The 14,663-nt window shown below is 50.5% G+C and overlaps 6 protein-coding genes across 6 annotated transcripts; 3 read left to right on the top strand and 3 right to left on the bottom strand.

The window, feature by feature from the left end:
- Window positions 1-192: 192 nt before the first annotated feature.
- BDV14DRAFT_207706 (uncharacterized protein) lies at window positions 193-2,470 on the top strand (the record flags this gene model as incomplete). The annotated part of the gene is made up of 1 exon (XM_073775195.1): window positions 193-2,470. The coding sequence occupies one exon, from the start codon at window positions 193-195 to the stop codon at window positions 2,428-2,430; it is 2,238 nt and encodes a 745-aa protein (XP_073629863.1). The 3' UTR covers window positions 2,431-2,470.
- Window positions 2,471-2,490: 20 nt separating this feature from the next.
- BDV14DRAFT_198364 (glycoside hydrolase family 43 protein) lies at window positions 2,491-3,576 on the bottom strand (the record flags this gene model as incomplete). Its single annotated transcript, XM_073772926.1, has 2 exons — window positions 2,491-3,109; window positions 3,176-3,576. The coding sequence occupies 2 exons, from the start codon at window positions 3,574-3,576 to the stop codon at window positions 2,491-2,493; spliced, it is 1,020 nt and encodes a 339-aa protein (XP_073629862.1).
- Window positions 3,577-4,383: 807 nt separating this feature from the next.
- On the bottom strand, window positions 4,384-5,713 carry BDV14DRAFT_198363 (uncharacterized protein; the record flags this gene model as incomplete). Its single annotated transcript, XM_073772925.1, has 6 exons — window positions 4,384-4,556; window positions 4,613-4,978; window positions 5,038-5,087; window positions 5,134-5,154; window positions 5,217-5,432; window positions 5,508-5,713. 6 exons carry the CDS (start codon window positions 5,711-5,713, stop codon window positions 4,384-4,386), a joined length of 1,032 nt encoding a protein of 343 aa, XP_073629861.1.
- Window positions 5,714-6,033: 320 nt separating this feature from the next.
- Window positions 6,034-7,336, top strand: BDV14DRAFT_198362 (uncharacterized protein; the record flags this gene model as incomplete). Its single annotated transcript, XM_073772924.1, has 2 exons — window positions 6,034-6,084; window positions 6,134-7,336. The coding sequence occupies 2 exons, from the start codon at window positions 6,034-6,036 to the stop codon at window positions 7,334-7,336; spliced, it is 1,254 nt and encodes a 417-aa protein (XP_073629860.1).
- Window positions 7,220-9,414, bottom strand: BDV14DRAFT_170359 (Zn(II)2Cys6 transcription factor). The gene is made up of 3 exons (XM_073768192.1): window positions 9,275-9,414; window positions 8,162-9,216; window positions 7,220-8,115 (listed from the first exon to the last, which is right to left on the bottom strand). Exons 1-3 carry the CDS (start codon window positions 9,343-9,345, stop codon window positions 7,379-7,381), a joined length of 1,863 nt encoding a protein of 620 aa, XP_073629859.1. The 5' UTR covers window positions 9,346-9,414; the 3' UTR covers window positions 7,220-7,378.
- A 4,774-nt stretch (window positions 9,415-14,188) lies between these two features.
- Window positions 14,189-14,663, top strand: BDV14DRAFT_198360 (uncharacterized protein; the record flags this gene model as incomplete). The annotated part of the gene is made up of 3 exons (XM_073772923.1): window positions 14,189-14,355; window positions 14,427-14,483; window positions 14,555-14,663. The coding sequence occupies 3 exons, from the start codon at window positions 14,189-14,191 to the stop codon at window positions 14,661-14,663; spliced, it is 333 nt and encodes a 110-aa protein (XP_073629858.1).

Genomic DNA, 14,663 nt, shown 5'->3' with positions numbered 1-14,663 from the left:
CGAGCGCCGATTGGACCCGAACGACGCCAACAGAGACCGAGGTTACTAGGGTTAAAGCGCCTCATTTCCTCCGACCCCGCGTTTTGGCAATTCCCCGTGGGGTACTGGAAATGATGACAGCTGCAGCTCGGGGGTATACATGTTCTCGGTCGATGGATCAGCCCACATCGACCCCCCTTATTCCCTGCAAAAATGGACCGACCACCGCCTGCGAAACGTCCCCGCCTGTCTATGGCATGCAACATATGCCGCCAACGAAAGGTCAAGTGTGACGCGGAATACCCCAAATGTCGCAACTGTCGAGTCCGAAATCAAGCATGTATTACAACCGATCCTCAGCGGCCAGGTTGCCCTGGGGTGAGAGAATGGCTTGAGCTGCCAGACAAAGCACAGAATGGCGACGCCCAGTGTGTCACCAAGGATATTGTCACACCTCAGCAGACTCATGCTGCACTTCATCCACCAGCCACGCTTCGCAATGCAGTTGCTGAGTCCAGTGCAGGGAACGAGGTGTCGCCGGTCCGCCAGCCTTTTGACACCTCAATCAACACAGAGCAAGGGACAAACCGCACTAAGATACTTGGTGGTAGTAGTTCGCAATGCCTGGCAAAGTCGCTAGACGTTTATTTCAAGGCTGCGCGCATGAAACCTGTATCTGGGTTCTTCAGGCATGGAATGAGGCATGCAGAGGAGCTGGACATTCCTCTGGCCTTGATGCTACCAGAGTTGCCTGACACTGACAGGCGAAACCACTTTCTATCGATATACCGTTCTCGTATCCACCTTCTGTACCCTATATTCGACCTTGATGCACTGTCGACCTCCATTGACCAACTATCCTCAGTTCCGAAACTGAGCAGCCTGCCCCGAGATGACGTCCCACTTCTTGTATCAGCATACCTTGTCATGAGCATTGGCTTGGATGAGGAATCACAATGTCCGACTGAAGAGGGCGATCGCTATCTGCACGCCGCGGCTAGCTTACTATCACATGTCATCCTCGTACCATATCTTCCCACCGTCCAGACACTGCTGCTATTTACCATTGCATATCGGGGCCACAACCAAGAGGGTCTGGCGTGGCAGCACTTGGGGATGGCAATCCGCACTTCCTACACACTTGGACTGCATCGAAAATCCTCCAGAGCAATATTGGAGGATAACCTCCACAGTCATACATGGGCTGTATGTTGTTCATTTGAAAAAATGATGCATCTAGCATCTGGATGGCCGACCCTGATTCCGGATCACCTTATGGCAAGCCCCGAGGCGTTGATTGATACGAGAAGTCGCTTTCTGCAATGGCATCTCGGACTGGCCCACTACCAGGGAATTGTAAGCCATCATCTGTACAGTCACCAGCCTTCGACGCAAAATAAAGAAGAGAGACCTACAAGTGGGCCTCGGAGTGTCAGGGAAATCCTCCTCGACACGGCTCGGCTCGACCGAGCACTTCTGGCTTGGGCCAACGAAATACCATCTGAGCTGCGCCCTGGAAACGATATCATCTGCTCTACCGACGAGTTTCACATTGTCGCTTTTCTCTCTATTGAGTATCATGGAACGATGATTGCCCTCCACCGAGCGGCGCTTATTGCACCAAAGTCCAAGATCGAAGACGAGGTGACAAAGCACTGTGCCGATGACCCTTCCAAACATCGCCTTGCAAATGGTGAAACTATATGCGTCAACAGCGCGCGCGCCATTGTGAAACTCAGTATTGAGTTGCAAGATCGTTATGCGGATAGCTGTCTTATCCCAGCAGGGACGGCCGGCCTCGCTTGCATTGCGCTTGCCATCTACCTCCTGAAACATCCGAGCTCAAGACTTCAAGCTACAGATCTGCAACTACTAAAGGCTGGTTTGTCGTACTCGAGTACACAGTTCGCGCAATGTAACATAGATCCTCGGTATATTGAAGGTCTCGCTATGATCTACGAGCAAATACACGCACGGTTGGTTGGATATGCACCAGAGCAGCCCCATCCGAGCCCATTCCCCATACACCAACAGCCACGATACCCTAACTACTCCACGTACAAGTCAACTGCGAGCTTGAATGGCCTGGTTACTATTCCTACACCATCTAGCCATCTACCGACATCACCTGCCTCCGCCCGCATCGTGACCAACGATCGAATCAACACCAGCAGCTCGATGCCTCGAAGAGCGCAGTCCTTTTCTCATCCTGATCCGCATCCAAGCGCTCACCATACCAGCGTCGACTGGCCCAACCCCGACCCGGATCTTCTCTTCAATAACGCTGACAGTACCCCTGGCAATCTATTCCATGACTCGGCGATCAGATCTAATGACAGCGATATATCCCCTGTCTTCAATGAGGTGTATCCGTTCGAAGGATTCAACGTGGAAGAACTATGGAATTGGATGCTATACTTTGACAGTCCGAAGAGTACAGATGTTTTCTAGCCAAGACATTTATTTCACTGTAACAGAAATATCCTTGCCCACTAGGATGTCATTGAATTTTTACAATCCATATGCCGCTACAAGCGCATCGTACTCCCCAGCCGTAACAGGAAACACACTCCCATGCTTTAATCCAGCAGGCAACCCACTCCCCATCCTATCCAACTGCTCCCAAACCCCACTCTCGATATCATCCGTAACAAAGGGGATATACTCTTCATAATTATCCATAAGGAGGTAATACCTCCCTGCCGTATTCACATCCGCAAACGCAGCGGGACCCTCGAATGTCGTTGTCGCAATATACCCACTGTCGCCAGGCGAAGGACTGCGTGTCCAGGTTCCAAATATCCCATCAGTCGAAATCTCCTGGTAAACGTGAAGTACATTTTCATCCTTAAGGAACCGGGCGTAGTGTCCCTCCTCACCGAGATAGAGGAATTCCTGGTCTATGAGGGGGACATTCTCGCTATCCAGTGCGACATAATCTGCTGGTTTGCTGAATGATACGAAATCCGTTGTTGTAGCATACCGGATTCGATCGAGCGTGGCGGTGCCGGTGTGTTCTGTATCGGTTTCGGAATATAGTCTTGAGGCCCAGAAGAGGTAGTATTGGCTTTCGTCTGCGTTATATACGACTGAGGGAGCCCATGCCATTCCGGCCGTTTCTTCTTCGATTCTATATAGATCGTCAGCGTTTAATTTCATGTCCCGGTTTTAAGGAGTGGCGGGATTATATACGTACTCTGCAAGCCATGGCTCTCCCCAACTTACAAGGTCAGTTGACTTCCAGATAACAAGCCCTCTACTCCCCCGACGCGTAACCTCATCCCAGCTGAATCCGTCTGCATTGATGTCTAGATCTGTTGCGATGAGGAAGAATTCAGTTCTTTCGTCATTCGTGGTTAAGAAGATATCGCGGGTTCCGCCTGTTCCGACTGTTGATGATACGATGGGCGAGCCGGAATTCAGTGCGGAGAAGGACAAGGGGGAATCCGCCGGGGCAAGATATTGGAATATACTCGGGTTCACGTCTGTGAAAGTCGAGAGGAGGTAGCCTGCGTACTCCGTGGATTGGCGGGGAAGGACAGAAGATAGTCCCAGGGAGGACATGGAAAGGCCGATGAGGGCGTGGAAGAGCTTCATGGTGATATCTCCTTAACGAGGGTATCTCTCGTCCAGGAAAATCTAAGAAGAGTGGAAAGACGGCGAGGAGCTGGGACAGATCCAGTGGTCCAGGCGGCTGTTCGGACTCTATATAAGTGGCGAAAACCAGTTCATCACGGCATGGAACCAGATCAGGTACGGTACCTGTGCCGAACCTGATGCCCAGGGTAAGAGGAAGCCAGGACAGAAATTATCCGCCATTGCATAAGATATTGCGACTTCGGATGGCGTGAGGATCTGCCGGACCTCCACCGGAGCATCCAGATGTATACATTTACCCCACAACCCCAGACACAGGCCTACATCCCGCCGGACTGCCAAGAAGTATCGAAACATTCCTCCAGAATATGACATCATGTCTGAAATTGCGTTGAAGACTTCGGTTAAATAGAAGGGTAGTGGGATTTTAGGGTTCTGTGACGCACCCCAGACGGCTTGCCGGATAAACTCCAGGGGTTGGGCCGGCATACATGGAGGCCATGGTGTCTACGCAACAAGTACGAGATTGGAAGAAAAAAACGACCTGTTGCCAGAGTAGAGCTTCCCGGAAGAAGGTGCGATGGGAGCAGCAGTGATGTAAAGGGAAGGCGCGATGGTTAACCTACGGGCCGAAAGAGGAAGTAGCCACCCTCGGAGCAGCTGCGAACAGCTGGAATAGGATCAACTGCGAAATCTGTGGAGGGTACGTTCAGCAGGAAGGACCATGGTTCTGCACATGACTTGGATTTGTATACAGAATAATGGTCCTGAAAACCATCGAGGGATGGCCAAAACATATCGGTGGAACTAAGCCTCGCCCTTGATATACGGAATCCCTGTCAACTTGAACGTCCTCTCATTCAGCACGGGCTCCTGAACAGGCCTGGCACGGCTCTTGGGGCACGGCGCCCCATCCCTCGTGGCGATATTAGACCCGGCAACATGAACCGCGTTCGGCCAGTGCGTGGTTCCGAGACGTTCTAGCTTCCATTAGCTCGAGGATTCCTCAATCTCGGTACTACGAAAAGTAACTCACTCTCAAAGGCTCCCTTCTTCTTAAATAAATCCTCCTGACTCGCCTCCTTAACAGGCATATAGCAAGTATATATCGCCAACCGATCTTCCTCCCCCTCAGGTGGAAGGTTATAGTGCGGGATGCGACTATCCCAAACGATGAGATCGCCAGGTTCCGCGCAGACTTTCTTCCACGCCAGACCGTGGTCCTTGAGCCACTTCATGCCGTTGTCCGTGAAACCGAACCACTCGGGTGTCCAGGCGGGGATGCGCGGTTCATCGGCCATCTCGGCGTGGAATTGTTCGGACAGGATGTGGCCGCCTGGGCAGACGATCAATCCGCCGTCGCGAGGGCCAGCAGGGTTCAAATTGACGAGACCTTGCAAGCCTGGATAATGTTAGTTGAGGAAAATGGAAGATTGATCCGAGGTGGGTATGTATTCGTACAGCGGAAGCCTGGTTTGGACGGGTCTTGGTCTTGGTGTGGCCAGGGTTTGCTATGGGATGTTAGTTCTCAACCATCACTCTGAATGAGGTACATACTTCTCAGGCATCTCTTCTCGGCTATTCCCCATGGAAATCAGCTATATGAAACCAAGACTTGAACAGGGGTGTAATGCGCATACTTAGAAAACTGCACATTTACCACATCGAACGAGACAATCAGATCATCATCGTCATAGACTTTCGCAAAGCTATCGACGACGCCAGGTTCGCCGCGGATATCCCAGACCCATTTCTCATGCGTGACGCCGTAGGCCAGAATCATGCCCTTCTCGTTGATCACGGGGAGGTTGACTGGCTTGACACTTGATGGGTCGTTGCGGTTGTATCCAAGGTCACTATTGGCATGTTAGGAGTGACTTTGCCATTAAAGACCTAAAATAAAATCGAAAAAGGGGGTTTTGAGAACATACAATCCCTCGAGATAGGAGTAGAATTCATCGGCGTACTTCTTTGCGCGCTCAAGCGGGATAGCACCCTTGATAACGGCGTATCCGTCTCTGTTCAAGTCGTCGCGGAAGTCACCGTAACTAGTTGGAGCTCCATCAACAGCCATACAACCCTTGGACTGAGTGGATAAAGTTACGCCAGGGTTGACTTCGGTTGTAGTTGTGGACATCTTGGTGTAATTTCTGAGGTAAAACGTGGGCTCTGTTCAGATAAGCCGGAGACAGTTTTGGTGGATTGGCACCCGAGTCCACTTCTCGTTGCGTCTTTATTTCATCGACACTAATGTTCATCTTCGAGTCCAAGTATGATGGGCTGATTCATTTCCATGACTTCGATAGTGCCCCCGAGACTTCGGCGCTCGGAGCGCTCGGGGCTGGCCGAGCAGACCATCGGCGCGTGGGGGTAATATACAGCTTCGGCTCCACCTCGCCATATCGTTGATTTATTGTGACTCGGTGATGAACGCTGAACATCACCGATCCCAGAACAATGGGTCTGAGAATTATTATCGCGGGTGCTGGTGTTGCCGGGCTTGCCGCGGTATGTACTCTTCTCGGTGCGTGCTCATCATCGACTAACTCGGTGGCAGGCGATTGCGTTACGCCAAGGCGACAGAGAAATTACCATACTTGAGCAATCATCGATAAGTCAAGAGATCGGTGCGACAATATCGCTTCAGCCCAATGCATCCAAGATAGTTGAGCAGCAATGGGGCCTCGCGTCAAAACTCAAAGAACGCGGCTCCATGGTCGATGAGGCATTTGAAGTGTATAATCTTGATGGAGAGATGCAAATCCGGATACCGTTATTGACCAAGGACAAATACGGCGCAGAGAGAATGATGTATCACAGAGCCGATCTCCATGAGACACTCAAAGAACGAGCAACCTCCCCGGCCTTTCCTGGGCGGCCTGCGGTACTTCGAACTTCAAGCAGGGTCGTAAGGTGCGACTGCAGAAAGGGCACTATCGAGCTTGTGTCCGGGGAGGCTTTCCAAGCGGACCTGATTGTGGGCGCAGACGGAATCAAAAGCATGATCCGCAAATCTGTCCTTGGTGAGGATGTGATGGCGCGACCGACTGGTCTGTCGGCGTACAGAATGATGATCCCTGTCAACGAGCTTGAGGAGGAATCGGACTTTGTGAAGATCATTGATCCGCGCAAGGGGTGTACGACCATGGTGGTAGGTCGAGATCGAAGGCTCATTATGGGTCCGGCAAGAAACGGAAGCATCTATGGCATTGTAGCCCTGGTGCCGGACGAAAATATGAATGAGGATGCCGCGAACACCGGTTGGACAACCTCAGGTGATCACGACAAGATGATGAAGACCTTCTCGGACTTTCCAGCCTGGGCCCAGAAGCCACTTCAACTGGCTAAAGATACAAGGCTCGGCTTGTGGCAGCTGCGCGACTTGGACCCCCTACCAACATGGCATAAGGGTCGCGCGATACTAATTGGCGATGCGGCTCACGCTATGTTACCGACGCAAGGTCAAGGCGCCAGCCAGGCTATTGAGGATGCAGAGGCGCTCAGCGCGTTCTTTAATGGTGCCGAAGAGACATCATCCGGCAGTACATTAGAGCTCGTGGCTCGAATGAATGAAGCCATCTTCAACTGTCGCCATGAGCGAGCAACGACAATCCAAGCATACAGTCGGGAAGCAGCAAAGCCCGCGACTGATTTAGGTGATCGCAAGATCAAGATGAATCCGGGAGAATTCATGGAATACAACTGTTCGTATGGCGGCGCTCTAGATTGGCAACGACGGCAGGGCATCGTTTCGGGGTAGTGCTCGGTATTGTTGACAACGATAGAAAGGCCCTTCACTGGTTTATGTAAAAATGCCGTGACCATCTCTCCGATCTATTCCACTGTAAGGGATGCCCCATTCTTCACACAGGTTTTGTACTCTGTAGTCAGTAAAGAGTCCAAAGTCATCACCCATGGCCCGCATGAGTCGAAGTAGACTGCTACGCTCTTTATCCTCTGTCAGTGATCGCCCTGCCACATAAAGCGGCTGCAACATGTATTTCTGTACTCTTTCACTGGGCATCGCATGCATGATCGGTATAATTTCCATTGCATGCTTGCGGAGGTCCTGTTGGAGTGTGCTAGTGGGGTCGGGAATGTCGCCCGTTGTTTGAGGTCTTGCCTCAAATAGACCCATTGGGCGATTTGCTAGGAGAATCATCCTAGACATATGATAAAACGCCAACGTAATTGCGCAGATATCACTTGGAAACCAGGTCTCTCGGCAGAAGGGATCGGCGCTAGTTGTAGGGCTGGCATCGGCGGGCGGCCAGGTAATGGGAACGTAGAAGGATGAAGGAACGCTGGACTGCCAACGATCGAATTCCTCGGTAATCCTCAACCATTGGTCACTGTTCTCCACGTCTGCGTTCAACAATTGACACATGAGTCGAATCAAAGACTTGAATAGAATAACCTCTAGCTGGGCCTCTCTCGGGGAGATAATGGCTAACCGACCGTAGTCATCCAGGGGCAGACCCAAAGTGCGCCAAAGCACCAGGTCATCTGGGTCGATCCTAGTTCTGCTCCGTATCACGACTAGATGGGTCAGTATATTCCAACAAGGAACCCCGGAGTAACATACAGGCATTCAGCATATCATTCACGGTCAGATACCAGAATATCGCGTCCAGTGCTCTGGTCGGCTGTGGAACCATATCGGAGAACTGGAAAACTGCAGGATCAGTGAGATGCGGCCTAAGTAGACGGAATGCTCCATCTAGATGGCCCGTCCAAGCGCGAATGGTAGCATTGACATCCTCGTATTGGCATAATATGCAAGCCGCTAGAATCTGGTACGGGGTGCCATCTGCCTCGTCGGCGAGAGTACTATGATCCGTACTCTTGGGTGTAGAGTTGAGTCCATAGATGTAGTTCGGGGACGAAGTCGCTGGGGAGCAGAGGTCTTTCTTTGAGATATTTCTAGAGAGCAACTGAATTGCTTTCTCATAGTACTTCGCACCATACCAGGTGAAGCCAAGCTTCGTATCGATCAGCGCTCTCATCATCAGGCTCTGCGTATTGGTTTGGCGGATTTGCAGCTCGGGATTCCTTGTCTGGCCAAGTTGTTTTGCGCCTAATGCACATGCTGCATAGCGTACAAGAGGACTCCAATGAGCGAATACCACCGCATTATAGCTGAAATACGACCGTTCGCCAACCAGGTCCATCCATTGTCCGGGGCCTTCAGAAAAGTGGCGGAGAAAAAAGGCAATCTCGCAGCGATCCTGATAAGTGTCTTCTGGTTGGGTCGTTATAGGGAGGTGAGGGCTTTCGTATGGCAATGCTGGGGACTGTGTATAGGCGTTTCTCTCCGCTAAATCATGGCCAAGGATTGGTCTATCGCCCACAGAATCAGTCTGGGATGCGTTCATAGGTGAGTGGGTTTCCGGCCGATATTGGTCATTGATTACGGAGATGCTGGGTGCTCTTCTTGCTGCTCCCCTCTGCGAGACGTTCTTATCGTCGATTTCATGCCGCGAGCTTGGCGTGTTAGCTTTCACCGCGGTTGTTTTGAAGGTATATTCGTGCGGTTTGAAGATGCTGTCGATGATGCGACAAGCACGCCCGCTCTTCAGGCATTGACCACATTCCGGTTGTTTTTCATCGCACTTAATCTTGCGGCTGCGGCACTCTGGACTGGGTATCCTCCGTTGTTAGCTCGCATTCCTGACCTGAGATCTGGTGGGTAACGCACCACCCCTTGCGGGACCTGGTCTCCCGTTTGGCACGGGCGGGTTTGGCTGGTTGCTTCCCATCCATGAGCATGAGACTACACCTGATGGATTTGGAAAATCATGCGAAACCTCAAATCAGGTCGTCGTACGATGTTGCCCGTGACAGCAGTGGTGGCGGGGCGATGGATGCCGACGTCAAGTTGGATGCGCGGGGATTCTCCGGTCGCCTAATTTGCCTGATTCGGATGTGGCGCAGCATCGCTTCTTTCTTTGCCTGACCAGCCATATTTCCTTCTAAAGGATCTACTATGTAATAGGTGTCTATTGAGATGAGTGTTGTTTTTTTGTTATTTTCAGAGATTATACTTGTTTTCTAGCATACTGTCTACTGTTTAGGTTCGTGCACCTAAATCACCACCACCGTCATCGATTACATATAATATGATTCGTTACAACTCCGGCGCCATAACAATCGGACTCCTGCCACGCCAAAGTAACCTCGTCATCGATGAATCTTTGGTCTCTTGGCTGGGGCAACCGGGGTAACCAATACGGTCAAGTCCCGCCCGGTGGCATGTCCTGGAGGAAGAGGGTCAGACCAAAAGTGAATGAATGACGGTGATGTCCTCGGATCCCAAGACACATCAGCGGTAGTTTATACGTGCTGACATTTGACATGGTGATCAGCCTCTATTTCTTGATTGCGACAATGCTGCTGGGTTTATAGATTAAAGTACACCAAAGCCATCTTATTCCTTGCGCGTACCAGTGCACGTAGTCGTGCAACTCTCTTGCCACATAACTCCTGCTAGGATTCGTATATTTTATTCTGACCTCCTTGACTAGAGTGGCCCAGGATTGGTGGGGAACGATCGTACTCCCCCATCGTCAACTAGTAGACAGCCACATTCAATACTCTCGATCCTGCAGGTTTAATCACATACACATGCATGAATCCCCTGCAGAAAGTCAGACAGTATCTCGGTGGCAAGACCACGAAGAGAAAGCGGCGTCGCCTTATAGAACATCAAGGTTGCCCGCTCATCCCCTCCTGCCAATAACCCTCTTAATCCGGATTTCGTTTACCACCAGCTTTACCAATGCAACGCAACGCAACGATGCAATCCACTGCTTACCTTGTCTGCCTCGCTGGCAACCATCGCGCCCCTTATATTGCAACCTGCAACTGCCCTCCCACAAGACGAAGACCCACCTGAAATGACCATCTACTCATCCACGAACTATGAAGGCACAGCATTAAGCTTCGTTGCTACCGAGGAATGCACGGCCTTAGAAGGGTACGTTACCATGTTAAAGCCTTTCCATTCCTTTCACACGCTGGCGCCATATAAATCATCAACAAACTCGCCATGTATGTACAGTGGGATCCGATCCGTTCAGCTTCCTCCGTATCCGCCCGAGACAATCTGTCAGCTTCACGAGTAAGTGGCAATCCACCAGTCGCTTGTCGATGAAAATTTACCGATTACCTGCAGTACCACCGACTGCAGCGACGAGCAGGTCGGCGAGATCAATATGCCCATCCCCCAGTTTCTGCGCGGTCGTTCGGTTGCGGCAGTTGTGTGCAGGACGGTGCTTATATCTTAGTTGAGTATTGTGAGACGGGTTCCTATCCATGTGATGTCGTAGTCTGTGACCCTGGCCAAAGAAATCGTTTCTTGACTGGACACAACAGAGTCCAGATAGGAATGTAGTGGGACTCAGTCCTTCCACCGAATCCCAAGCCAAAAATTGGTCCTGCCTTCGTTCGTGTTACAATGTTAGAGGGTTGTACTACAATGCTGCCCATATGGTCACAGCTATGCAGCACACCCATCTAACCTGTCAGGATGACAAAGTGTAAACTGCGAAAGTGTATAATCTTTCTGGCTTTGACCACATCCTGCAACATTCCTTTTGCTCGGGCACACCACTTTATAGTCCCCCATGTTTCCGTAGACAGGAGACAGTTAAATCAGTTGCAACAAGTCTGCCAATTTTCTCTCAATCCAAGCCTGTTCCTAGCATTGTACCCACGATAACAGACTACGAAAACCATGAAATTCCTCACCCTAAGTATCCTCTTTCTGTCATCTGCCATTGCATCCGCAATGCCATCGACAAAGTAGAAATCAAACAACATCGAGATGAGGCAGGACATTGTAAGGTTACAACGCAAACACAGCACAGTAGAAGGTGATTTATCTAGTGCGACTTCGAGTGTATCACTCCCGAGGACTGTATTAATAATGGTGCGGTGATACCTGTGTCGACGAGGTACGTTACCGCCTTGATATTATTCCTGTTCAGAAGTTGGGTGGCGATTTTAACAGAGCTTTCTGACCTATAGTTGTGCTACTAAACGATTTTATTGAGACGCTCCTGCTAGAACATGACTATCTCGTGGCCGACAATTGGGTATTGCCTGGAGGCCATGATTAAAGGGGAAAACCTGTAAATGTGTGGTTGCGATTAGGATATTTTAGGATGCTATGTAATCGTTGAATCACATCAGCTCAGGTCCTGCGTTGTAGCTTACATCTGATGCTCCATCTGATATCCTCCTCGATATCCTTGGTGTTTGGGATATGGATGATGGCAGGCAGGTCCGCTGGAGCGTCAATTAAAGTGATCACAGAATCAAAACACTATTCTCATGTTAAGACTAGTAAAGACTTTCCTGCACCATACTAAATTAATCAACGCAAACGATACAAGAAAGAGTACTACAGTTTAAAAATCTGGCAGATTCCTAGTCCTCCAGGCCACGAGCACGCCATTTATCAGCTCGCTAAAAGAATCGAGGCGCAGAGAACAATACAGACATGCCCTGGAGATTGCTCGTAGAGTAAAAGGGGTGTTCTGCCTGGTCCGTGTGGATTCCTAGTAACAAGGCTCACCACGGACCTGTCTGCTGCTGCATCCTGGGCTGGGCGCTGCCAACACCAGCCCTTGCAGCTGAGTACATTCTGTGCGATGGATGACCTGATGGCCAGTAGTATCAGTGGCCGACGACGGCATCAAACTGGCTTCACTTTCCAGGGAATGTGTATGATCACCTTCAGCGACAGTTGTCGATAATCAGTCTTAGTCCGGCCTTCCAGTCCGAGTGTGGCTCGACATAACTCTGATGACGCTAGCAATGTACGTTATAAAAGGCACATTCTGCCATCCGCGATGGTCTATACCCGTACCCGGATTGAACCTCTATCTCCTGCATCTCAAGATCAATCCCTTTCTAATCTTCGTCCATAATGCAATAGCCTCTACGCCTCCTACCCGCCGTCTCGCCCCTATCGAGCCTTGCAATGGCCCAGGGCACTCCTTTTGCAGTCACAGTATATAGCCTGGCCAATTACCAGGGCACAGAGCCCAGCATTCAACTCGACGAAATATGCCATACATTCAAGGAACGAGTCCCCATTACATCATGGATGGCGTCCTAGTCGTTTCGATACCTCGTTACGACCACCACCGCTCGCTAATGTATTTTTCTTATTCCCAGGCGCATCGGCTCCATCCTCGTCCCAGGTGATCATGACTTGTTTTGCCACGTATTCCAAGCAGTTTACCTCCCATCAAAATAGAATATACCAACGCGAACCTGCAGCGAGGCCGACTGCAGCCTTGACCCCGTCAAGATTATATTCAAATCCCGAGCTGCATTTGAAGAAGAGACCTACTATGCAATTACTTGTCATTCTTTGAAGGATAAGTGACTAACTTTATGATACTGCAAACAGCAAGGTGCAGTGCCGAAACTAGATCCCATCTTGACCAAGAATGATATGTTACACATGGAATAGGTGACAGCGAGTGACGGGGACCCGAAAATGTAAGATGACCAATGGAGACTTTCCTCGCTAGGTCCTGTACTAGGCTGCCGCAATAAAACAAGTATTCTTATAATTCTTGGAGTATTAAGCACACCTTACTTGACACAGCTACCTCTCTGCTGCTAGTGATTGTTAAGAAAAGCCTCTGAAAAAAAGTAGGAAAAGCCATGTTTTCCACACTGTTCCATCCATGGATTCGTGAGACAGGGCTTCCAGACTGGGGTAGTACAGACGAAGCCCCTGCAGGCTATTACGGCAAGATCTTCATCGGCAAGCCATGGCGCAGTCAATTCGAGGCATTACATTGGATAAAGAAGGTGTGCCTGTGCTTGATGTAGGTAGTCACAAGTTTGAGATTCACCGACGGACAATGTTCGACCGACCCTAGATCCGCGATCTGACGTTGCACCGCTTGGGGCTATGTTCCTTCTGTGCTTACCCCAGCTGCTGTGCCTGACCCCCATTAATCCATGTACCCAGAAGTGGTCATTTCATTATGGTGGTATGGTGAGCGTATAGTGAGGATATATGTTTTTATTATCCGGCCAAGAGCCCGAAGATGATATATTGATACCTACAAGGTCTGACTGCCACTCAGACCTCAGGTCACGACAGCCTCTTATTTCTGTCAGGCAAGTCACTGCTTACTCGCTTGGGCTTACGATCAACAATGCAGTGTTAGGTAACCGCATAGAGGATCCATGCAATCCATGGAATGATGACGCGCCGGTTTCAAGGCGAGGGTACCCCCAAGGAAATGCAAAATGACCTTTTCCCTCAAAGGGTTTGATCTGGCGAGAGTAATCTCCATTGGCCGTATATGTACAGCAATCCCTGGCGTGGCTGGCATTGGAAAGTAGTGCAGATATCCAGTAGAGAGGAACCACGGACAATCTACTGGGACGCATCTGCCCATTCAAACCGCATGTCTAGGTAATTCATTCTGGGGTGCCGCTGTTCTATTCCTGATAGTGCCAAGATGACTGTCTATAAAAAACCTGTCCCATCCTCTCCGCAAACCCGTCTTCCTCTTCATCCACGATACATTCCATATCCCAGCTGTCTCAACAAGCAACCAAGCCCATTATACCTTCCACCATGTACACCTACTTGTCCACCCTAGGCGTCTTCGCTGCCGTTGCATCTCTTGGAGCGGCCCAACCCGCACCAACGGGGGTAACAGTCTACGCAAACCCCAACTACGGAGGTGAAGGACTCGCTGTTCCGGCCGACGGCCAGTGCGGTGATATCACCGCCTTCCCCAGGTACGCGTTCTCCTCCCGCGAGGAAGAAATAGTAAACTGCAACATAGCTTACTCTATTTACACATATGTAGTGGCCTAGGGTCTGTCGAAATTGCGGCAGATTCCAACATTCACTGCCAATTCTTCGAGTAAGCGGATTCCACACCATTCCCTTCTCGCCTTTCTCCGTGTCCACGGCACTTGTGCTAATTTGCTCTAGCACCCCTGATTGCAGCGACGAGGCTACTCGAGAGATCGACGAGTCACTTCCTGAGTTTGCTGAAGGCGAAGCGTACAGTGCCGTTAGCTGCTTTGTGGATGAGGCGTAG

The sequence above is a fragment of the Aspergillus stella-maris genome (genome assembly GCF_047715825.1).
Source record: "Aspergillus stella-maris strain CBS 113639 unplaced genomic scaffold BDV14scaffold_16, whole genome shotgun sequence".
NCBI classification, from domain to species: Eukaryota; Fungi; Ascomycota; class Eurotiomycetes; order Eurotiales; family Aspergillaceae; genus Aspergillus; species Aspergillus stella-maris.
Note: the sequence above shows the minus strand (reverse complement) of the source record. Positions and strands in the feature narration are given on the sequence as shown.